The sequence below is a fragment of the Cebidichthys violaceus genome, unplaced genomic scaffold (assembly GCF_023349555.1).
Source record: "Cebidichthys violaceus isolate CVI_PGR_0920_01 unplaced genomic scaffold, fCebVio1.0.p SCAF_3, whole genome shotgun sequence".
NCBI lineage: Eukaryota > Metazoa > Chordata > Actinopteri > Perciformes > Stichaeidae > Cebidichthys > Cebidichthys violaceus.
In genome coordinates, this window is record NW_027176483.1 from 805,180 (window position 1) to 830,179 (window position 25,000).

At 45.2% G+C, this 25,000-nt stretch overlaps 3 protein-coding genes across 3 annotated transcripts in view; 2 read left to right on the forward strand and 1 right to left on the reverse strand.

Annotated features, from left to right (window-relative positions):
- Positions 1-14,570, forward strand: part of itga11b (integrin, alpha 11b) — a 26,176-nt gene extending 11,606 nt beyond the window's left edge. The window contains exons 7-30 of the mRNA XM_068723081.1: positions 139-287; positions 361-505; positions 614-779; positions 893-963; positions 2,765-2,909; positions 3,163-3,311; positions 3,834-3,977; positions 4,051-4,254; positions 4,331-4,461; positions 4,938-5,110; positions 7,060-7,199; positions 7,303-7,413; positions 7,497-7,582; positions 7,676-7,880; positions 8,010-8,108; positions 9,247-9,323; positions 9,769-9,852; positions 10,091-10,205; positions 10,781-10,894; positions 11,070-11,153; positions 12,442-12,552; positions 12,645-12,740; positions 14,145-14,258; positions 14,420-14,570. Of these exons, the coding sequence (XP_068579182.1) occupies positions 139-287; positions 361-505; positions 614-779; positions 893-963; positions 2,765-2,909; positions 3,163-3,311; positions 3,834-3,977; positions 4,051-4,254; positions 4,331-4,461; positions 4,938-5,110; positions 7,060-7,199; positions 7,303-7,413; positions 7,497-7,582; positions 7,676-7,880; positions 8,010-8,108; positions 9,247-9,323; positions 9,769-9,852; positions 10,091-10,205; positions 10,781-10,894; positions 11,070-11,153; positions 12,442-12,552; positions 12,645-12,740; positions 14,145-14,258; positions 14,420-14,500 (2,994 nt within the window). The 3' untranslated portion in view covers positions 14,501-14,570. The remainder of the gene's footprint in view (positions 1-138; positions 288-360; positions 506-613; positions 780-892; positions 964-2,764; positions 2,910-3,162; positions 3,312-3,833; positions 3,978-4,050; positions 4,255-4,330; positions 4,462-4,937; positions 5,111-7,059; positions 7,200-7,302; positions 7,414-7,496; positions 7,583-7,675; positions 7,881-8,009; positions 8,109-9,246; positions 9,324-9,768; positions 9,853-10,090; positions 10,206-10,780; positions 10,895-11,069; positions 11,154-12,441; positions 12,553-12,644; positions 12,741-14,144; positions 14,259-14,419) is intronic.
- Positions 14,571-16,343: 1,773 nt separating this feature from the next.
- On the reverse strand, positions 16,344-20,999 carry fem1b (fem-1 homolog b). Its single transcript, XM_068723877.1, has 2 exons — positions 20,063-20,999; positions 16,344-19,906 (listed from the first exon to the last, which is right to left on the reverse strand). Exons 1-2 carry the CDS (start codon positions 20,308-20,310, stop codon positions 18,271-18,273), a joined length of 1,884 nt encoding a protein of 627 aa, XP_068579978.1. The 5' UTR covers positions 20,311-20,999; the 3' UTR covers positions 16,344-18,270.
- A 2,539-nt stretch (positions 21,000-23,538) lies between these two features.
- cln6b (CLN6 transmembrane ER protein b) overlaps positions 23,539-25,000 on the forward strand; it is an 8,861-nt gene continuing 7,399 nt past the window's right edge. Inside the window, exon 1 of the mRNA XM_068724088.1 lies at positions 23,539-23,600. Within this exon, the coding sequence (XP_068580189.1) occupies positions 23,539-23,600 (62 nt within the window). The remainder of the gene's footprint in view (positions 23,601-25,000) is intronic.

Consider the following 25,000-nt stretch of genomic DNA (forward strand, 5'->3'; position numbering starts at 1 on the left):
CCCGACCTTCGACAGTCCACCAGTAGCGGACTGGTTTTACTGGAAGCTGACCAACAGGCTAACAGGAAAAGGTCTCTGACACCTTAAGGTGCAGGGTCTTTGGGGTCTGGACTGAGCTGTGGTGTGTTTTGGCTGCAGGTGGGTGTGGTTCAGTACGGCTCCACGGTGGTCCATGAGTTCGGTCTGGGCGAGTACCAGACGGTGGAGGAGGTGGTGGAGGTCGCCAGGGCCATCGACCAGCGGGGCGGCGAGGAGACGAGGACGGCGCTGGGCATCAACGTGGCGCGGTACGATTTGTGAAGGACGAAGACCACACGGGCAACCGAACCAGGTTCACTTACTGTCCTCTCTGCCGTGCAGGTCGGAGGCGTTCAAGCGCGGCGGTCGACCCGGCGCTCAGAAGGTGATGATCGTGATCACGGACGGAGAATCTCACGACAGTCCACAGCTGGTGCAGGCCGTCGCCGACAGCGAGAGAGACAACGTCACCATGTACGCCATTGCTGTGAGTCCGTCCTCATGAACTTGGACTTCCTTCTTTCTTCCTCCTTCCCAGTGTTGTTTTGGACTTCAAGAACTCCGTGCTGAGTGCTTTGCTCCGGGTCTTGTCCAGGTTCTGGGGTATTACAACCGTCGAGGAATCAACCCCGAAGCCTTTCTGAAGGAGATCAAGTTCATCGCTAGCGACCCGGACGAGAAGCACTTCTTCAACGTGTCGGACGAGTCGGCGCTGAAGGACATCGTGGACGCGCTGGGAGAGAGGATCTTCTCTCTGGAAGGTCAGCTGACCGCCAGCATGTTGAATGTTTGTCGATTGGTTGAAGGTGTGAAGCGTCCGTCTGTCCGTCTGTGTTCTATCTGCTGATCCGTCGTCTCTGTCTCCACTCTGCAGGAACCAACAGTCAGGGTCGAGGGTTCGGTCTGCAGATGGCTCAGGCTGGCTTCTCCTCACATTTAGTCAAAGTGAGTAGCTCACGTCCTCATTCACGTCCTGACAAGGTCTCCTCTTTGTCCACGTCACACAGCTGACAGGTTCTCGTGCGTTGATGTCAGTAACGTGATGATGTGAAGACTCTTGCTTCTGATTTGACTCTTTAGATTTTGCGTAGTTAATTTTTTTTTATCATGTTTTATTTCTAAAGATCTGTTTGTACTGGATAAAGAATCCGTAGAATTTCCCTCAAATCATCGCTGCATAACATCCTGATCGGCACTTTAATTTAAAAGTTTCCACTTGATGAACTAATCAGATGTTCCTCCAGTGTTCTCCAGAAAAGCGAATCCAATAAAATCAGCAGACGACGGGAACAGAACTCTGATTCCAACCGAAACAAAAGATCAAACTCTTAAATATTTGTGTCGGTGTCCTCCTCAAACATCAAGCGTTTGGTTCTGAAGCTGCAGAATGAGAAGCTTCTAGAGATATTTCTGTTGTTTCTCGTCCAGAATCCCAACGTCAGGGAGTGAAGATGGTGTCGTGGAAACTTTTCTTTGAGCAACGCAGGGCAGATGTTTTTTCCTGAACGTAAAGCTGCCAAAACAAACACACACACACACACACACACACACACACACACACACACACACACACACACACACACACACACACACACACACAAATATGCAAAGTGTTTCCTGCTCTTTCGGGGATTAACAGGTAAAGAATGTGAACTCAGGTAGCAGTCAGGCTGATGTGGAAAACAGATGACGTCTGTCAGGACCGGATCACAACAAGACCTTTAGCAGTGAATCTGCAGATCCAGAGTCAGTCCTGGTGCAGATCCAGAGTCAGTCCTGGTGCAGGTCCAGATTCAGTCCTGGTGCAGGTCCAGAGTCAGTCCTGGTGCAGGTCCAGAGTCCTGCAGACGGGATGCTTTGTGGCGCTGCCGTCGCCAAGTATTTGGTCATCCACTGTGGTCCTTGACTCACTGGCCCCGTAGAGACGATGACTCAACGCTTTTATATCTGGATTCAACGAGCTCCATCTGTGACTGACACACACACACACACACACACACACACACACACACACACACACACACAGACACACACACACACACACACACACACACACACACACACACACACACACACACACACACACACACAGCAGCCTGTTCACAGTCAATGCTTTCAATCATGAGTTGGAGTTGTAGATGTTTGGATCTGCGTCGTTGGTTTAAGTCGGTCCGGCTGTCAACTAACAGAACTTGATTTATAGTATACACCACGAGAATATTAGCTGAACTTTGAGGTACTTCTACTTCACGTGAGTATTCCCATTTGGTGCCACGTTATACTTCTACTTTATTATTTATAGAATTATTGAACTTTTACTATTCCTTAGTGTGTTACTTTTGCTTCAGTGAAGGATTTGCGTTCTTCTTCTCCCCTGTCTTCTCTCACGTGTGTCAGTGAATAGAATAACACAAATGTACCGATCCAGCTGTTGGAGCCATCTTAAAGCACTTGAATGGCCCGAATAGATCAAATCCTCATAATAGAGTCACCTAAACGCTCAGATGGTAAAGTCTACTCAGGAAGTGTGCAGCTGGAACATTTCGCCGTTCTGTTACTTGAGCTGCATGATGGGAAAATCATTTCCAGTCAGAATCTGTGAGAATAGAAGCTCCTAAACACAACATCTCCAGGAACATGAGGTTCTCCTCGTGTTTCATGTTGATCAATCTCTGGCACTAGACTTTCCTCAGGGATTAATAAAGTTCTAATTTATCTTATATCATATTCCGTGTTCTTCCATCAGGACGGCGTTCTGCTCGGGGCGGTCGGCGCCTACGACTGGAACGGCGCCGTGCTGAAAGAGACGAAACACGGCAAAGTCGTTCCACCGAAGTCCTCCTACAAGGACGAGTTTCCAGACGAGCTGAAGAACCACGGAGCGTATCTCGGTAATGAGCCGGGACTGTACTTATCTCCATCTGCTCTTTAATATACGTAGATACAGAGTTTGATTCCACATTTGCTGTAAGTTCAAACACAATGCACCCAAAAGATTTATTTGTCGTGTGAAGTGGGAACTTTGGCCTGATGGTGGCGCCACAGGGAAGGTCCTCCATCTCCATCATTGGTCTGTGTTAACGGGGGAATATGAAAACATCTTGACTCCCGTCGGTCTGTTTCTGTTTCTTCTTCTGGTTTCAGGTTACTCGGTGGGTTCTCTCATTTCGTCTCGGGGCTCTCAGCTCTACGTCGCCGGAGCTCCGAGGTTCAACCACACCGGGAAGGTCATCGTCTTCAGCATGAAGAACACCGGGAACCTGACCATCCTGCAGGCCCTGCTGGGGGAGCAGGTCAGTCCCACATAGAAGTATGTAGATGTTCAGCCCAGTACCACGGCAGTTTGTGAATTATTAACAAATGACATTCTATTGGCTTCGTGTCCGTTTTTACGTGTCGCTGAGGACAAAAATGAAATGTATGAAAGTGACTAAAGTTAGTTGTCTAAACCTAACTGTTGGTTTTGTTGTCTAAACCTAACTGTCGGTTTAGTCGTCTAAACCTAACTGTTGGTTTTGTCGTCTAAACCTAACTGTTGGTTTTGTTGTCTAAACCTAACTGTTGGTTTAGTTGTCTAAACTTAACTGTCGGTTTTGTTGTCTAAACCTAACTGTTGGTTTTGTCGTCTAAACCTAACTTTAAAAATACACGGACAATTCATGTCCCTGTACACAGAACCAATAGATTGCATTTCGTTTTCTGCTTTCTGAGTTGAGATGTCACACCTAAGTATATATCCACATGTGGGAGACATGGCCGTCTCTGTTGAAATGAAAACTGTTTTTAAAACTGTTTTTGTTTTGTTCTTTTTCCAGATCGGCTCATATTTCGGCAGCGAGTTGCTGTCGATGGACGTAGACGATGACGGACAGTCGGACGTGCTGGTGGTGGCAGCGCCCATGTTCTACAGTCAGGGCTGGGAGAGAGGGAAGGTCTACATCTACACTGTGACTCCACAGGTACATCCACACAGGACTCCACGCTGCAGCAGTCTGCTAAATACTCAAACCAAACTAAACCTTCTCCCTCCAGACATCGTTCATCCTGCAGGGGGCGCTGGAGGTTTCTGACCGCTCTCAGAACTCCCGGCTGGGTTCGGCGTTGGCCCAGATACCCGACATGAACGGGGACGGCTTCAGGGAGCTGGTGATGGGAGCGCCGCTGGAGGACGACCACCAGGGGGCGGTCTACGTCTTTTATGGCCGGGAGAAAACCATCCAGCACCAGTACAGACAGGTAACAGATGCAGAACCAGCTCAGCCAGAAGAAGTAATCTGGGCATAAATAATCAGTCTGTTGGTTCTCTCTCCAGCGTCTCTCGGCAGCCGGGTTTTCTGCAGGTCTGCAGTATTTCGGTCAAAGTCTTCACGGTGTTTTGGATGTCAATGCAGACGGGCTCGTCGACCTCGCTGTGGGAGCACTGGGAGCTGCTGTCATCATCTGGTCAGACCACCACACACTCAAACTGGATGTCTTCATGTTTAGATAGATACACAGTTTTATGATGGCTCTACCACTTTAGTCCAGACTGAAATGTCTCAACAACCGTTGGATGGAGTTCCGTTACATTTACATTCATGTTCCCCAGAAGATGAATCCTACTGACTGTGGTGATTCTCTCAGCTTTACTTCAGGTTCACATTACGATTGGATTGAATGATATGAAATTGAATACAGATATTCAAGGTCCCTGGAGGATTAACTCTAGTAGCTCTCTGTGGTTTAAGAGACTTACTCTGAAACTAAAACCCTGCCTCATTTCCTGAAGTTAAATTGAACCTTAATCTAACAAAGCCAAGTCTTAACCCTTAAACCTTAAGGGGTAGTTTCTGTGCCTAAAAGGTAGCTGACTCCCCTCAATGATGAAAGTAACACAAGTGAACAAACGTTCCTGATGAAGACCTGCTTCCTCCCTCCAGGTCTCGTGGCGTGGTGCGGATTCAGGCCAAGCTCATCTTTGAACCCGAGAAGGTCAACATCTTCAACAAAGACTGTCGTCGAGGGGGGAAGGAGGTCACCTGCATGTCTGTTAACGTCTGTCTGAGTCTGGAGGCCAGGACAAAGACCAAGACAAAGACCAGGACGGATGTTGGTGGGTGGGATGCACACGCTAACTATTCATATGCCCAAACTAAGGTTACCAAAGAGGGTAAAGAGGGCCAGAGGGCCTCAGATATCTGAAGGTGGCGTCCAATAAGACGAACGAGAAGACGTCTGTCCGACGCAAATATGGAAAACTAGATCATGCCGTGGATTCAGGTTGCTTAGGTTTAGGTGACAAAAACCACTTCCATAAAACCACAACGTGGTGTTGAACACCGGTCTTCTGGTTGTAAGTCCTGTTTGTTGGACCCCTCATGTCCACCAATACTCGTCTTTTTGGATATTATGAAGTACCTCACTTGCTCTGACTGTTGCTCAGTCATGTGGATGCATTTAATTGATGTGTCCACTACAATTAAGGATCCTAATTGACTTTTCATTGTCCCTGTATACGAAAACCAAGAGATTACAATTCGTGACTATTTCACGAACTGACTGGGCTGCAAAGAAGGAGGCACAAAGTTCACGGTGACACCTGATCTGTGTTTTGGAGCGTTCCCTAATGTTGGAACGTGTCTTCATGAGGTCATGCTGGACTTGATGTCAAGACGGTAATGTGCCTTTGAGCAAAGCGTTTGCCCAGTAGCAGCTTGCGGTTGCAGCCCACAGCTTCCTGAATGCGTGGAGGTAAATGTGGAGGTTGAACTCTTCATTCTATAACATCTGTGTGGACGTCGGAAACACCCAGATGTTTGGTGATTTTCGGCCGTCTGCGTGTGGAAAGTCTCGTCGTGCTCCTTTTCCCCTCGCAGCACAGATCCCCTCAGTGCCCCGTCTCATCGTGTCTCTGTGTAATCGGCTGCAGATGTTCGGGCTCGGCTGCATGGAAACCTCGCTGTAACATGCTAACGCCAGCCAGTTAAACTGTGTCCCTCCTCCGCCATCACTTCATACCTTCATACCTTCCTCTCCTCCTTTCTTTCTCCTCATCTTCCCCCCGATCATCTGGACCGGATTAGACAAACACACACACACACACATTAGGACAGAGATGCACACACGCCACATCAAACGGACACGCTTCAGTGGACGAATAGAAGACAGGAAGTGATTGATGAAATCTTAATCTTCTTGGGTCTAGGAGTTAGTCTGGTTTATTTATTTCGGTGCATACGTGGCGTTTGCTGACGTGAGCTGTGCAGGACAGGAGCAGCTTCCTTCAGCTCTCGCTCATAAATCAAGACACAACTTCAGATGTTAAACAGATGAGAATGAGCTCTGCAGCTGCACTGAGCAGCAGCATCCAACAGCTAATAAGGAGCAGGAAATAAAAAGGCGTCTCTTATGGGACCTCATTTCGGAAAAAATATGTACGATAGTCAACGGTGAGACACAAATATTAGTTTTATTCCTTTTGAGTTGAGCCAGGACTTACACATTTGATGTTTGTCAATTTAAAAGATAATTTTGCACATTAAGAAAGTCACTCGTCTCGAACAACGTACGTCACCAACATGGCCGTTAGCTTGGCTTGCTAGCTAGCTAGCTAGCTAACCAGCTAGGTAAAGTTTCTTACCTTTTACCTCTTTTAGTCTTTTTATCAGCCAGGATCAGGCGGCGAGTGAAGTCTTGAAAGCTGCATTCTCTCTAGTGTCCACCAGGGGGCGACTCCTCTGGTTGTATAGAAGTCTAGTCTAAAATGACTCTACTTCTCTCTTGATTTATTCCCTCAGTAAACATTGTAAACATGAGTTTATGGTCTCAATCTCTAGTTTACAGTCTTCTTCAATACAGCATGATGATCATTTAGTACATTATGCTCCATTTATTTTATTTTGTCAACTTTGTACAAAGAACACTTCACCTGAAAGACCTGTAAAGTATGTTCTCCATGTATTAACATAGTCTCATGGTGCTGCATGTGAGCTGGACAAGGATTGTTTTGTCTCCTTTAAACCTTCTCTATCCTCTTCTTCCTCCTCTTCCTCCTCCCCCCAGCGGTTTGGTACAATCTGGTTCTGGATGAGAGGCGTTTTCCTCCTCGAGCTGTTCTGGACGAATCCGACCGACATCAGCCCAGGAGTGTGTTTCTGCAGGTCGGAGGTCAGAGCTGCCAGCGCCTCGGCTTCTCCATCCAGGTCAGATCACCACCTCGTCACACGCAACAAGAGCACAAATCACACAAATCACACAAATCACACAAACGTCACTCGGACTGAGGCCCACCGTTTCTCTGAACAGGAGACGACAGATTACGGACGTCCCATCGCGGTTGTCCTGGAGACGGGGTTGAGGAGTCCGGACGAGGGGCCGGTTCTGGACCCCGACTGGCCTAGTGTGCTGAGGGCCGAGGTGAGAGTTCGTCTTTACATCCAGGTGATGTCACATCTGTCTCTCCAGAGGTCAACGTCAATGATCCTTCTTTCTTTCCGTAGCTTCCCTTCTGGAACGGCTGTGAGCAGGAAGACACCTGCGTCCCCGACCTCATCCTCTACAGTCTCACTGACCTCATGGATGTTCAGTGAGTGACGTCCTGACTTCATAGACACGTATTATTATCATCATTTGATCAAAGAACGCCGTGGTGATTAACGTTCTTGTGTTTTATCTGAAGGCGGTTCTGCAGCTCGAGGGACCGGGCCGCCCTGTCGCTCTGCAGCCTCCGGGGGGCGCTGGAGGGCTCGGTTCACGTGGTGGAGGCCGGTAGGAGGAGGATGGTGGTGTTCGCTCGACTGGAGAATCAGGGAGAGAACGCTTACGGAGCCGCCGTCCACATCTCCACCTCCTCCAACCTCCTCTTCTCCAGCCTCATGGTGAAGGTGTCGTAGTGCTCCTTCTTTAAAAAAGACATCATTAAACCGGATGTTGCCGCCTGGCTGCAGCATTCACACATCCTGTGAGATGGAGGATGACTCTCCGACTCATTAGACTCCTCCCCTTCTCCACAGGACCAATCGGACATTCAGATTGAGTGCTTCTCTGAGGACCGACTGGCCAATCAGAGGAGCTGTAACATCAGCGCTCCTTTCATGAAGTCCTTGTCTCAGGTGGGTCGTCTAATAACTCACCTCTATGTTTATTTATTAACATAATAATCCTGCAACACTTGCACCTGATTGGAGCCATTCAGTAGCTGTTCTGGAGCTTTTGATCTTATCTTTGGGTTTGCCCACATGTCATATTGTAGATGTTTTATGTGAGTACCAAATAAATCTAGAAGAATTTAGGAAAATTCAATGGAAGTTTGTTGATGTTGTGGAATAAATATGACGCTCATTACGTGCTGATTCAATTTGTAAGTTTACATCCTGCATTACAAACTGGAGTGGAGTTGCATTATGGGAAATGTATGATCCAGTGTTTTTGTCGATTGATCCCAAATTAGGGAGTAAAATTCAGAATATTTCATCTTTGATCCGTCTCTTATGTGTCAACTTTAAAGTCAATAAGTCAATATAATATAGGTTCATGAAACATTCAGACTTCAAAGATAATATGAGTGAGTTTGCTGTAATTGTAGCACTAACAGGTGTTCACAGTTATACTGTCAGACTAATGATAGTGGTTAAACAGGGAAATGCTCCGACAGACCTCCATTAGCCTAACGACCGTCCTGTAAACATGATGGAGGCTCCGCCCCTTCACTCTAAAGGCCCCCTCCACCCCGAGGGCCCGTCTTAATAAAGTCCAGTTTATTGGTCCAGACTGTGGAGGATCCGCTGAAACGTTTCTCATGTTGGGACGTTAAAACAGTCACAATATAATGTGACCTGTTGGTAAAAGAGAGACACAAATAGTTATTTACTGTGGAGCCCACACTGTCACTAACTGCAGTCTACAATACGTGTTTCAAGGATAAATGCAGGACGTCAAACCTTTTTAACTTCAGATCTTTGTCTTTCTGATGATGACTGATTTCATTCTTTCTCTCTCTCTCTCTCTCTCTCTCTCTGTTTCTCTCTCTCTCTCTTTCTCTGTTTCTCTCTCTCTCTCTGTCTCTCTCTGTTTGTCCCTCTCTCTCTCTCTCTCTCTCTCTCTCTCTCTCTGTCTCTCTCTGTTTGTCCCTCTCTCTCTCTCTCTGTTTCTCTCTCTCTTTCTCTGTTTCTCTCTCTCTCTCTCTCTCTCTCTCTCTCTCTCTCTCTCTCTCTCTCTCTCTCTCTCTCTCTCTCTCTCTTCCCCGTCCAGGTGTCGTTCCGTCTGGAGTTTGAGTTCAGCCGATCTGTGTTCTTGGATCACGTCCGGGTCGTGATGACGAGCAGCAGGTGAGACGTCTGTTAGATTCATTTCACTGTTTTGTTTGGAGTTTTTATGATTGTTTACGCAGGATGTTGAGATATAATTCATAGAAGGATTTTTTTTAAATAAAGAAAAGTGTTGTTTGATTATATTGATATTTTTATCTGATGTTACGACAAGATGTCACCATTAAAGGCCTTTTCAAAGAGGCCTTTAATGGTGACATCTTATCTTAGAGCCTTTTATTTAAAAAAATTAAAAACAATATTAACAATATTATGCCATGTCATATTTTATTATCAGATTATATTCAAACAACAAGTTGTGATGTGAGCAGCAAAAAAAACAAACAAGAACAACATTTGTTCTCACGGCTACATTGTGGGGACTCAAGTCCCCACAATGTAGCCGTGAAACAACCGGTCCCCACATGGTCAAGTCAATACATATGTGTGTGTGTGTGTTAATCAGTGAGGGAGACGAGGGTTACCCAGACGACAACATCAATGACATCTTCCTCCCTCTGAAGTACCAAACGGACCTCCTCTTCACCAGGTGAGCGACGTCACGTTATCGATCCTACAACGATGCATTCACTTGTAATCAGACAAACGGAGAACCGGACGTGATTTTATTGAATAAAGTTTAAATATCTTATTTTCTTAAGAACCAGACGTTACACAGCTTAGTGATCTTAGTTTAGGAACAACAGACTCAGACATGTTTTCTGTGAAATAACCCTTTAAAGATGCTTAAAGTCTGTTTCATAAAATCAACTCTCTTCCTCCGTCAGAGACTCAAACCCTCCTCGCTTTGAAATCAGATCTGCAGACAGCTCCTCCTCGTCCTCCTCCTCCTCCAGAGACCAACCAGACAGCATCTCTCCCACCTTCAACCTCACTTATTATGTGAGTTCATCAAACACTTTGCACACGTCACGTTTCAGCGTGTGGTGTTTGGTGTATTTTGAGTATTTCATGTCTGAACAGACGACATGTTAAAATTCAGGGTGTTGTGCATGCAGTTATAATTTACTGGGACACTTGAACACAACAGAGACCTCATTAATGTTATTAATGCTGTGGATGTGTAGCCCCGCCCCTAAATCATCCCCTCTTTATGGTGTGTTTGACTCTAAATGGAGCATAATGTACTAAATGAACATCATGCTGTATTGAAGAAGACTGTAAACTAGAGATTGAGACCATAAACTCATGTTTACAATGTTTACTGAGGGAATAAATCAAGAGAGAAGTAGAGTCATTTTAGACTAGACTTCTATACAACCAGAGGAGTCGCCCCCTGGTGGTCACTAGAGAGAATGCAGCTTTAACACATGAAGCTTTGACTTCACTCTTCAGAGGTTGTCAATTTGTTGGTTATTCATCCAACACTTAAGAATCTGGGAAACAATAACTACATAAAGTGTGAGACATCTCTTTGACAACGAGGGTTTTCTCTTCATGTCTTCTTCTGCGTACAGATCCAGAACTTGGGCATCTTCTCCGTGCAGGACGTCCTGTTCAGGGCTGATATCTGGGCCGTGACCCGACGGGGGAACCAGCTGGTCAGCGTCACGGACTTCAGCATCGAGCAGGTACGACGAGAGGAAACATTCACATCCGTCATTTTAATAAATAAACGCAGGAAAAACAAAACACAAAGTCCTTTGTTAACTTCAAAAAGAACCAAAAAACACATTTTAAACGTGCAGAAGGACAGACGGGATGAGGTGCAAATGATACAATACAGTGATGTCTTCCTCTCTGCAGGTAGCCGGGTCTCACTGCACGCTGCCTCAGCACAGAACAACCAATCAGGTGACAGCGGAGGACCTGTCTCACCTCTCTCAGCTGGTGAGACATCCACAGATCTCATGTTCATCTCCTCAGCCTGTGAGACAGACAGCTGAGTTCTTCTTCTGTCTGTCTGTAGAACCTCAGTAATAGTGTGAGCCTGTCTGTCTGTCTGTAGAACCTCAGTAACAGTGTGAGCCTGTCTGTCTGTCTGTAGAACCTCAGTAACAGTGTGAACCTGTCTGTCTGTCTGTAGAACCTCAGTAACAGTGTGAGTCTGTCTGTCTGTAGAACCTCAGTAATAGTGTGAGCCTGTCTGTCTGTCTGTAGAACCTCAGTAACAGTGTGAACCGTCTGTCTGTCTGTAGAACCTCAGTAACAGTGTGAACCGTCTGTCTGTCTGTAGAACCTCAGTAACAGTGTGAACCGTCTGTCTGTCTGTAGAACCTCAGTAACAGTGTGAGTCTGTCTGTCTGTAGAACCTCAGTAACAGTGTGAGCCTGTCTGTCTGTCTGTAGAACCTCAGTAACAGTGTGAGTCTGTCTGTCTGTCTGTCTGTAGAACCTCAGTAACAGTGTGAGTCTGTCTGTCTGTCTGTAGAACCTCAGTAACAGTGTGAGCCTGTCTGTCTGTCTGTAGAACCTCAGTAACAGTGTGAGCCTGTCTGTCTGTAGAACCTCAGTAACAGTGTGAGTCTGTCTGTCTGTAGAACCTCAGTAACAGTGTGAGCCTGTCTGTCTGTCTGTAGAACCTCAGTAACAGTGTGAGCCTGTCTGTCTGTCTGTAGAACCTCAGTAACAGTGTGAGTCTGTCTGTCTGTAGAACCTCAGTAACAGTGTGAGCCTGTCTGTCTGTAGAACCTCAGTAACAGTGTGAGCCTGTCTGTCTGTAGAACCTCAGTAACAGTGTGAGTCTGTCTGTCTGTCTGTCTGTAGAACCTCAGTAACAGTGTGAGCCTGTCTGTCTGTCTGTCTGTAGAACCTCAGTAACAGTGTGAGCCTGTCTGTCTGTAGAACCTCAGTAACAGTGTGAGTCTGTCTGTCTGTAGAACCTCAGTAACAGTGTGAGCCTGTCTGTCTGTAGAACCTCAGTAACAGTGTGAGTATGTCTGTCTGTAGAACCTCAGTAACAGTGTGAGCCTGTCTGTCTGTAGAACCTCAGTAACAGTGTGAGTCTGTCTGTCTGTAGAACCTCAGTAACAGTGTGAGTCTGTCTGTCTGTCTGTCTGTAGAACCTCAGTAACAGTGTGAGTCTGTCTGTCTGTAGAACCTCAGTAACAGTGTGAGTCTGTCTGTCTGTCTGTCTGTAGAACCTCAGTAACAGTGTGAGCCTGTCTGTCTGTCTGTAGAACCTCAGTAACAGTGTGAGCCTGGTGGTCCAGTGCAGACTGAACCTTCTGGCCTCCAGGGAGCTGAAGGTGACGCTCAGAGGACGACTGCTGCTTCCCGCTCTGCTCGCCGTGAGTCTCTGATGAATGTGTGAATATAGAACAAATAAAATGAGTCTTTGTGTGCTTTTATTTTAAACAACGTGAATGACTTCCTGTCTCAGGTGAGCTTCAGGTCCTTGGAGTTACTGACTGCTGCCTCCATCCAGCTGGAAGCATCCAGTCCCATGTTCCTCCAGGAGGACAGAGCTGTCAGACAGGTAATCAACCAATCAACCAATCAACCAACCAATCAACCAATCAACCAACCAATCAATCAATCAATCAATCAATCAACCAACCAATCAACCAACCAATCAATCAACCAATCAACCAACCAATCAATCAGTCAATCAACCAACCAATCAACCAACTAACCAACCAACCAACCAATCAATCAATCAATCAATCAATCAACCAACCAACCAATCAACCAACTAACCAATCAATCAACCAACCAATCAACCAACCAACCAACCAATCAATCAACCAATCAAAAAACAAACCTACTTAGTGAGAGCTGTGTACTTCTTTTGTTCCAACACCAAACCACAGCTGAGACCGTCACTACAAACAGTCAGTTTATGTTGTTCTCTCTGTGGTGTGGATGTCTAATCACTTTTCATGGTAGTCCATTGCAGCAGGTTCTCGGTGCTTCTATCGCTGTTGTTCTTCCGTCTTGTGACGTTACAGTGACGTAGCTCAACGTATCCTCAACGATTCGTATGACATCCTACGAAAAGTTACTCCTCATTTTTCGTGATTTTTCCAACAAAAGTCCGGCAACGTGTCTCTTTGTGGCTGTTTTGTGGTTGTTTGTGATTGTTTTATGTCTCTTTATGGTTGTTTTGTGGTTGTTTTGTGTTTCTTTGTGGTTGTTTTGTGTCTCTTTATGGTTGTTTTGTGGTTGTTTTGTGTTTCTTTGTGGTTGTTTTGTGTCTCTTTATGGTTGTTTTGTGTTTCTTTGTGGTTGTTTTGTGTCTCTTTGTGGTTGTTTTTCTCCTTTTCATAGTCATTGTGAGTCTCTTTGTCCCTCTTGTGGTCTTTGTGAGTGTCTTCCTGGTTGGTGTGTGTCTCTTTGCGTGACATTTTGTCGGTGAGATCAGGGAGGCCCCTGACACTTTGGGCCCCTGTAGACCCGTTCAGGGATCCCTCCATGGGAGTTTCCTCTACACTCATTCATCTACTTATAATAACTACCTTTGTGTCCTCCAGTGTGTTATAACTCATACACTTCATGTGGAGCTGTGCTGCCACCTGCTGTCAGACTTTATTATTATTCATAACTGCAGATATTCAACATGGACATTGTCACTATTTCTGTTATAAGTCTTTAAGTTAAACTGTGTTTGAAGCAGTCCTCATGTTGTTGTTGTTGTTGTTGTGTTCTTGTTATTTTGTCCGTCCGTCACAATGATAAACTGGTAAACAAACTATGACTTCCAACACAAACAATAATCAGCTTCATTACGTGTTGATGTTACTGATATAAAGTCATACAGTATTAATGGAGATAAACTGAAGCGTATTATGTTAATGTATGTTAATGAACGTTGAGAAGGTCAGAGGAGAATAAATTAAACTTTACATGATATTAATAACTTGATCTGGATGTTTGAGTTCAGATCATCCTGGAGCTGAGGAAGGACGAGGACGACGTCGTCCCCGTCTGGATCATACTGGGGAGCTCACTGGGAGGCCTGCTGCTGCTGGCCCTGCTGGTGCTGGCCCTGTGGAAGGTGGGCCACACACACACACACACACACACACACACACACACACACACACACACACACACACACACACGTTTGCCGTTTGTCATGCGATACATAGTAACACATGTAACCCAGCTGTCTGTTGATCGTCTGTGACGTCGGTTGATTGTGTGTTTTCCGCTCAGCTTGGCTTCTTCAACAGACGGAGGAGGCGGGAAGAGAAGGAGGAGCCGGCAGCCAATGGGAAGGCAGCAGAGGAGCTGTGATGTGGGAGGCGACGGTGATGCGTTCGGTCGATCCTCAACGACGTGTGAAGTCCTGAAGATTCATAATGATGATGATAATAATAAGAGCTCTAACAGCACTGTGAGGAGCAACGTGGATCACATGACGCACAGAGAGAAGTGACCTGGTGTTTAACTTCCTGGTGAGGATATTTACCACTTTATGAGTTGATGAGGAGCACCTGAACGCATCACGGACCTCCATCTGTCACTCAGGGAACCTGATGCCCCAATCAGCCAATCAGCCAGTTAAACAACCAACAATTAAACAATCAACCAACCAACCAATCAGCCAATTAAACAACCAGCCACTCAGCTGAGGAACGAGCCACTGATTGAATGAAGCAGCAGGAACGTCGGCGCTCAGTCTGAACTGTTTTTATATTGTTTAGGTTTAAAACTCTTACAAAAACAAACTTTCACATTTTTGAAAGTCTTAAACAGCAGTTTGAACCGGCAGTGTAGCAACAAGTAACCAACAACAAGCTCCAGATGTCTGGTTCGTTAGCTTAAAGCTAACTCTTCAAGCTAGCTCCTTATTCTACTGGGATGAATGAAGAAGAACCCAACGTGTCTCATGTGATCATGAGCGTGACTGGAACCAGTGGAGCAGGTCAGAGCGGAACAAAGAGAGGAAGATATTTACAGTTTGGAACCGGAGGAACCCGTGTGACCACACGTGTCACATGACGCCTCACGATGACGTCATGAAGACAAAAGACAGTAGAACAGAAGAGAGTTGACCAACAGCATATTAAATATGATTCAATACTGAAGACAACACGAGACTACCTACGGCGGCTGACTCTATTGTCCTTTCTTATACTAATGGAACTGTAAATGCATCTTATGAACACATAATGTACTTTATCTCAGAATCTATATCTGATGCACTTTTGTTGTATAAAGTCAAACTTGAACTTTTATTTTTGTAAATATGAAGGAGTTAATGAGGATCGTGGCATTACTTTGATACGAAGCGGAGTTTGACGTGTGATGCATGTTCGTCACCATCTGTTAATACGGAATAAAGAGAGACGTTCACCATGTTGAGCTTCATTCACTTCAACATCACGTCTTTGACCGTCTTCTGTCCACTCAGAGACAAACCCGGTGAGCCTTCCAAGACCTGGACACACACAGCTGATCTCCATGAGTCTGACTGGACGTCTTCTCGGGTGTTTGGAGAATTAAGGTGGAAATGTGCAACTTGATGTTCATCTCACTACCTGCGTTTAACGGTCTTTAGTCTAGAACCATCTTAGAACCAGACTCTGTCATTAAACTCCAGTAACATCTCAGAGGACCTCAGGGTCTTCATCCAGTCAGACTCAGAGCTCTGGGAACATTGATATCAGCTAAGCTAGCTAGCTTAGCTAGCGGCCATGTTGCTGTTGTGAGAGAATACTACGACAAACTGAGACTTACTTTAAATGAACAAAGACGTTTAACTCATGGAACAATTCAAGCAGGATCCAGAAGTCTCTCGCCGTTGACTGTCGGCCATATTGTTTCTGAAATAAGGTCCCATTGGGGGGGCAGCAGAAGGGGCGGGACTTAGCCGCTCTATTGACGCCATATTTGAAGTTTTCAGTGTTTGTTAGGATGAGCCGCTCACCTTCTGTTTCAGAGACCGTTAAAGCTGGAAAGTCTCGTTAAAAGTTGATTTAGACTTTGAAGACATTACATCTTTTACTACCGACATAGTACTATTTGTATATTATATAATATATATATATATATATATATATTCTTCTACCTGTTATTGGTCTAACCTGCTCAGAACGAATGAACCTCTGTGGAGAGAGAATGAAGGACAACGGTGAACGCAGACAGAAGACTTTTAATTTGACAGCATTCATTCTGCAGGAAGTGACATCACAGTTGACGTCCTCTGAAGTTTGAATCAACACATGAGAATCTTTGGCTTCATTTCAGCCACAGAAAGAAAAATAATAAAACACGTTTCCACCAGGACAGAAATCAAGACTCCCTCAGCGTTAAATAATAAAGATAAAAACATGAAATGGCACATTATCGTCACCCCACACCCTTAAAGAGCCCTCTGACCTCATGCTGGGTCAACAGCGAGCTCCGCCTCCTCACACGCTGCGTTTACACGTGCACGGAAAAAGTCAGACGAGTCAAAATGACTCTCCGCGTTGCATTCACATGCTGCGTTCGTTCAGGAAGAAACAAAACCCGTTAAATAAGCGTCCACGGTCATGCTGAGCGGTCCTGGTTTCAGAGTAAAAATCTGCAGGTTGACGGGATGGAAGGAGGAAGAACCAGAGAGAACACAGAGAACACGGAACCAGAGAGAACACAGAACCAGAGGAGGTACCGACCCGAAAGTCAGAGACAGAGGGTGAAGCTTTGTTTCATGTTTCATGTGCAATAAATGGAGTTTTTGGTAAAGCTTGAGGAGCACTGAGGAGACAGGAAGTGAACGCTCTTGTCGTGTTTTAACTCTAACACGCTTCCTGTCCTTCACTTCCTGTTCTCCATGAAGAGAGAAGCTTCTCGTTTAAATAATCTCATTTCTGTCTCAGAAACCTCTTCATGTGCATCAAAGATCACTTTTAGTCAGACGGTGAAATCTGGAAGTTCATGAGGCACAAACAGCAGAACCAGAGCTGCTCCTTCAAAATAAAACAGCAGAACCAGAGCTGCTCCTTCAAAATAAAACAGCAGAACCAGAACTACTCCTTCAAACTAAAACAGCAGAACTCATCATCAGGGAGGTGAGGACTCTCGCAGCAAATAAATAAAAGTGAAGTTGAATGATGTGATGTCACAGAAGACGAATCATTTAAAATAAGTCGTTCTTTATGCTTTAAAGCAACAAACAGAAACAAAAGACCTGAACTTTAAAATCTCTTCATGGTTTTTTTTTTTTAACGACCAAAACGAGATCAGCTGACGTCGATTATTAAAACTAATTATTCAATAAAAAGATTTCTTCAACATTCACGGTTCCTGTGCTCCTGTCCTCAGATACAGGTTTTCAAAATAAAAGCTCATGCACCAATCAATCAGAGTGAATATTTGGTTTTTGTGTTTTTTAGGTTCATACACTACACGGCCAAAAGTACGTGGACACCCGACACCGTTCATGTTGCAACAGAATAATAATAACTATTACCTCTTTTATTTTGAAACGAGAGACAATGTCCTCCAGATGTCTTTAAGGACACACGAGGACGAGCTCGTCGGCATATTTTGGGCCGTTTAGTGCATTTCAGAGAGAAAGACGACGTTCAGAACTAATGATCAGCAAACCGTTTAATAGAAAGAATGAAGTCAGAGCCGGTTGTTGGAGTGAATCCGTAGAAACTAAAGCCAGTGAAAACTATCCTTTCACAATAAAAGCATGTGTGAGGTCATCGTTCGTCTCTCATTCACTCAGGATCACAGTAAGATGGCGGCTCCATCGTCACGGAGATAAGGCAAAACAGGAAGCAGCGCCGCCGCCGCCGTCTCTTTAAAAGTTTCCTCTGCTGGTCGCAGTGAGACGGATGGACAGACAGAAGGACAGACGGACAGACGGACGACAGACGGACAGACGGACGACAGACGGACGGACGTCTCTGCTGCTGCTTCTTAGCAATTAATACTTAAAATAGAAACAAAGAAACCCACTGTTTTATAAAATTGGTCAAAAAACGTGCGGCGCTGAACCGTCGTCCTCAGCACCGTTTGGATTCGTTAGAAAATGATAAAAAAAATATTTCTCTAAAAGTGTCCGTCTCTCAGTGGAACTCCACGAACTCCTCCAGCGTTTTGGGGATCTGGTTGCGGTACGTGATCTGGTGCTGGCGGACGGCGCGCGCCGCCAGGCACTTGAGGCTCATCTTCATCTGCGTCTTCAGCAGGATCTCCGACACGCCCGTGGTGCTCTTGTCCAGCGGCGTCTTCTTCTGCTTGTTGGTCATGTCCGTGTGGGCGCCGGCCTCCACCAGGTTGATGATGATGGCGTGCAGCGTGAGGAAGTCGCTGATGGGCCGGTTGTACTGGACGATGACGTGCAGCGGCGTGTTGCCCTCGTGGTCCACGCCGTTGACCTGCGCGCCGCAGTCCAGCAGCAGCTTGGTGACCTGGGCGCTGGGGAAGCTGCACACGTCGTTGGTGTGGAAGTCGTCCACCGGCGTGTTGGAGCTGATGGCCAGGTGGAGCAGGGAGGAGCCCTCGCGGGACCGCGGGTCCAGCTGGATCAGGTCGTAGATGTGCTTGTTGATGCGGGCGCGCTCCTCGTCGCCGCAGGTGGTCTTGGTGGAGATGCAGGTCAGGTACAGGAAGGTGAACACGTTGGACTCGTAGTTGTCCAGGGCCTGCGGCAGCTCGGACTCGACCGCCGTGTCCACGCGCGCCATGCTGCGCTGGATCTCCAGCACGCTGCAGCTCAGCACCTGCTCCACGGCCGAGGCCAGCACCGGCTCCTTCAGGTGCACCATCTGGGAGAACACCTGGGCGAAGCGCAGCAGGTCCTTGTGCGTGTTGCGGTTGCCCTTCTGCCGCAGGCGCAGCGCGTGAAGCCACAGCTTGATGCACTGCTCAAACTCCATGTTGTCGGCGTAGACGGCGCCGCGGTAGATGATGGGGTGCGACACGTCGATGTTGTCCGAGCCCAGGACCCGCTCCCGGATCATCAGGCCCTCCATGTGCAGGGCGTCCCGGTCCACCCGGATGGCCTCCAGCTCTCGAGGAGTCCGGCACTCGCTGCGCCCGCCGTACGCCTCGATGGCCGGCAGCAGCTCCTTGGCGACGACGCGCTCCGGGTCGCGGTGGCGCTCCGTCATGGCCATGTGCAGGTAGTGGTACGTCCTCTGGATGTCGTAGTTCTCCCGGTCGTTGGCGAACGAGGCGCCCAGCAGCTCCAGGGCCTCGATGCGGCTGCGCGGGTCGCAGTCGGCGTGCGCCAGCAGCAGCTCCACCACGTCCGCTTTGCAGCTCTCCGCCGCCACCTTCAGCGGCGTCATGCCGTGTCCGTTCACCACCATGCCCGCCCGGCACCGCACCAGCTCCTTCACGATTTCCAGGTGGCCCGCCTCGGCGGCAAAGTGCAGCGCGGTGGCCCCGCAGTGGGCCTTGGCGTTGGGGTCGGCCCCTTGCTCCAGCAGGAACTGGACCACGTCGGCGTGGCCCTTGTAGGCGGCGATCATCAGGCAGGTGTTGTTGTACTTGTTGGTGATCCGGATGTCGGCGTTGTGCTCCACCAGGTAGTGGACGATGTCCAGGCGCCCGTCGAAGCAGGCGGCCCGCAGCGGGGTGGAGTTGGTGATGGTGGTGTGGTTGACGTTGGCGCGGTGACTCAGCAGCAGGCGCACCACCTCGAAGTGACCGGCTCCGGCCGCGCACCACAGCGCCGTGGCCCCGTCGATGACGTAGCTGAGGGACGGACAGGAGACACAATCAGGACCTGATCCCAAGACTCAAGAGCTAAATCTATTTAACCTCAAACTAAACTTAAAACACGAGCATCATCTTCAGAAGAGCCTCTTCTGGAGGTGAATAAGTCTGAGGTAACGTTTCTGCTCTTCTTACCCGTCAAACCGAACCGTGCCGGTCTGTTCCGTGTCCACCTTGTAGTGGTCCACGAGCAGCCGGACCACTTTGTCGTGTCCGTTCCGGGCCGCGATGATCAGAGGCGTGGACCTCTGGCCGGCCACGTGGGTCACGTGGCTCAGCAGGTACCGGACCTCCGCCTCCGGGTGGTTGTGGAGCAGCGCGGCCAGCGTCAAGACTCGACCTTCGCTGGCCGCCTTGTACACGTAGCCGGCCAGAGACTCCATCTGATGAGCCCGACAGGAAGGAGGAGGAGGAGGAGGAGCCAGGACCACCGCTTTCTTCTTCGCAACTGGCGCCCGCAATAAAGTCCACTCGTCCAAAGCGAGCCGCCGCCTCCCATTAAAATGTCGAAACCTGCCCCAGTGCACACATGAAAAAAAGTGTATGTTCTCCGTAATGGCCACGAGAGAAAAAAAGAAAAAAAACGGAAAAAAACGTGACGTTTCCCGGGCTTTTTGAAAAGAGGATAATTATTTTTTAGTTATTTAAATAAATTAAATAAAATAATCAAAAATGTATTCAATTAAATAAAAAAATGTAATTAAATTAAAAGTGTATGTTCTCCATAATGTCCACGAGAGAAAACAAAACAAAACAACAACAACACACCGTGAAGGATCTCGGGCTTTTTTTACAGGATAAGTGTCCGATAATGGGGTCCAGCGTCTGGGTGTCTGTCTCAGCTGAGAGCTAGCCGGTTAGCTCGTGTGCTAATGTTAGCGAGCTGGAGCCACAACACACCGCCGCTCTCTAGCTTCCGGTTTGATGAAACCGAACGTGCGCCGGTTAACGGTCGTACTGACGGTTCTCCTGCTGCCGGTTCTGTCTACAAACTCACAAAGCTTCACGGATTTAAATCTCAAACACACAACAGCCACTTTCACCTTCTGCTAACTAGTCATCTGCCCGGAAGTTACCGTTCAACTTAAAAACACGTCCGACGGGAAACTTTCTCCAGCTCACATGAGTTCCGCTACGAAGACTTCCTCTCTTAAGAAACAACAACTTGGTTTCAATGAATGACGCAAATACGGAAAACTAGCAAGACGCCAAAAACTGCAGAAATATAAATAAATACAATAAAATAAAGAGAAAAGGAGATGACATTGATATTCAAATAGTAGAGAAGAAATAATTAAAAAAGTTTTTAAAGCCCTTTCATCAAGGGAGGACTATTTCATCTCTTTAATTAATTAATTCATTAATTAATGCATTACATTAAATAATGTATTTAACATTTTAATAATTTAATTTAAATTAATTAAATACATAATTAATTATTTGATTAATTAAATTAAAGAGAACATTTACATTTTAAAATATAAACTAAAAATTATTGAGTTGAACTATTGATTTAATTTAAATAATTAATTATTTGATTAATTCAATTTAATTAATTTCTCTTTATTTTTTTCTCTTAGTGGAAATTTAAATTAAAAATTTCACTAAGAGAGGACTCAACAATTTTTAGTTTATATTTTAAAATTGAAATTCTTAAATTTTATATATATATTCATATATATATATATTCATATATATATATATATATATATATATATATATATATATATATATATATAAACAACCAATAACATAATACACAGTGGCACAACAACATAATAATGTACACATATGATTGTAACATGTATTTGTGTCAAGAAAACTCAGAAAACTAAATAAATGTTAACCTTAAAGGTGAGATTAATATTCACTATTTCTGAGGGTTACATCATTATTATTACCATAAATTAAAAAATGCTGACTCGTTATTAAGCTTCATTTTTTATATCTAACATTTTCTGTTCATAAATGTATGAAGACATCTAAAGACAACAACACTAACACAACTAGTGGATGTTTGTCCTCTTCGTCCTGATCACTGTCATGAAGCTCATCAGTGGAATGATCTCAGTTCAGCTCCGTAGAGATCTGTGATGACCAGTTAATCGTGAAACATACGGAGACACTTTGAGGAGGAGACAACCAAGGTCCACAACAACTGCAGTCTGAACAAAGAATGTGGATTCAATGGAAGAAACGTCACGTTTCTACATGTTTAAATGAGTCTAATAGCTGCACACACACACACACACACACACACACACACACACACTGTGTCTCATTGGCTGTTGCTGGGTTACAGACTGACGGTTTTACACACAGCGCGACTCATCCTCTCATCCTCTTCTTCAGACTCACATCATCTTGTGGGTTGATGATGAGTCTCATTCAGTCACAGCGCTGCTGACATGAAGCGTCTCTCACTCTCTTTGTTTTATGGTTCACTCAACAGAAGATAAGACGTTCTGATCTGTCAGCTATAACTCTCTATCATCTGCAGGATGTTATTTCATCTGCTGCTGCTGTTACTCATCCTGGCTGAGCTAACCTCACAAAGTACATTTACTCCAGTACTGTCCTTACTGCACAAATAGTACTTTACTTGTTCTTTGACTGTTGTATTTGTTGCTACTTTATACTTTTGCTGCGTTCTGTTGCGTTCTGGTGACCGCGGCTAAGTGGAGATCAGGGCCGCCTTTCAATCAGAGGGTCGGCGGTTCGATCCCCGGCTCCTGCTCCGCTGGTCTCATGTCAACGTGTCCTTGAGCAAGACGCTTAACCCCAGAATGTGTAGATAGATCCTGACCTGTAAGTCGCTAAATGACCGTAATGTAATGTAATGTAATGTAATCTGCTGCAACATGATACGATTATCCAAGAGCCATCAGTACATTTTTTTATAAAAGTTTAATAAATAATTATCATAATAATCAAACAGTAAATAAATAAAAACTTTACAGATTGAGATTATTAAAACAAAATATAATCAGCAAATAAAAGATGTACTATTATAGATTAAACTAGCAGCAGTATAAAGTCATTACAATGATTTCCACCATTAAAGTGATGAAACCATTAATACATCTTATACATATTATAATACAACATATACATTATAATACGTGTTTTTGTTTTTACTTTAGGTACTGTGAGTAAACGATGACGATGATACTTGTGTACTTTCACTGAAGTAAAGGATGTGAGTACTTCCCATTATGAATTATGAATTATGAATTATGAATTACTAACAGTGAGGGATCTTGTCACCATGGCTGAGCTGAGATCAGTGGACCAGATTACTGCTCTCTAGTAAACCGTGGACAGGAGGGTTTGTCCAGATTACAGGATTATCTGCTGCCAGATCAACCTGCTGTTTCAATCTGAAGCTCCTGTTTTTATATTTCATCAAAATGAAAAGTCCAAGGACGAATCCAAGTTCAGCTTCATCGCCGACGTGAGGAAGAGTCCAGAGAGGAACCGGTGAGGAAGGAAAGGTGACGAGGAGCTGACAGATGGAGGAGTTGTGGATCGTCTCACTAGAACTCTACTTCAGGTGAAGTTACCAGGAACAGTTTCGATTATTAAACTTCAGTCGGAGCTGGAACAGAAGGATGCAGCCGTCCAGGCGGAGGAGACGCGTCTCAGCTGTGCACGCGGCGACCTTCATGCTCAGGTTTGTAGAATTCACTCTCCATGACTAGTGTCACCTTCAGGCGAGCGTTCCGGTCGTTCATCACACAGCAGGGAAACGTTTAAAGTTCGACCACGAGAAGCTGCTGCTGCTGAAAACTCAACTCAGATCATTAAAGCACTTTCTTCTGATGGAACCGCCAGCGTGTGAAGTCCAGTGTGACAAGAACATCTGTCACTGCAAAAAGCTTGAATGTAAAATAAAAAACATTTCATTCTCCAGCTCTATTATTATAACAATAACCTATTATTATTATTTTCAATTAATTAAAATACTCGTTAAGTTTAAATCCAGTACTCAAAATGTTACATTAAAATACAAAAAGTAAATACTGCAGAATAGTATATATATGTTATAACAACGTATCACAGTTATTAATGCGTTACTGTGTTCAACACTTTAATGTTGCAGCTGGTAAAAGTGGATTTTAATGACTTTAAATACTGATGCTAGTTTAATCTGTAATAAACATCATTTATTATTGATTATTTTTTGTTTTAATAAGCTGTAAAGTAAATGAAGTGATATAGAAATATAAAATATCATAAAACAGATGGTACCTCAAGATTATTATTCTTATTATTCTTATTGTTATTATTATTATTATTAATACTATTATCATTATTATTATTGTTATTTTAAGTACAATATTTAAGTTACATTTTATTTATCTGTTTTTAGGGCGACATGGATCAACATGTAATGGTGGCAGTATTCTTTGTGGCCGGATGCTAAATTATCTATTAAAACAACAATAAACGTGAAACTGTAATATTTGATTTAACGAATACAACATCAGTAAAGAAGGAATGTGAGCTGCTGTCTGTTTGGAGGCTCCTCTCTGAAGGAGACGCTGGAGCTAACCTGATTACATGAAGCGTGTTGAGTCCAGATGAAAGCAGCAGGAGGTTGTTCTAGACCCTCTGTGGAGGAACACGGGAGATTAGAGCCCAACCGAGCAGTGAGCAAACACGTCCGTGAGCTGGGCTCTGTGTTTCATACACATGTAGGAAGACGACAAAACCTTTACGAAAACTATTTCAATACTATTATCTAGAAACATACATTATTTAATAACTCACAACAACATGACGACGTAGCTAACAGAGAGCTGCAGGAATACGTGGTGAAAGGTGAAGCCAAAGCTTCCTGTGTTAAAGCTGCACCCAAACTCATGTAGTCCAGTAACATCACTTCTGTAGTCAGCCTAACCAAACGACCATCTTCTCTCAACATAACTAAGTAGTTTAGTTGTCTAAACCTAACTAAGTAGTTTAGTTGTCTCATCCTAACTAAGTAGTTTAGTTGTCTAAACCTAACTAAGTAGTTTAGTTGTCTCATCCTAACTAAGTAGTTTAGTTGTCTAAACCTAACTAAGTAGT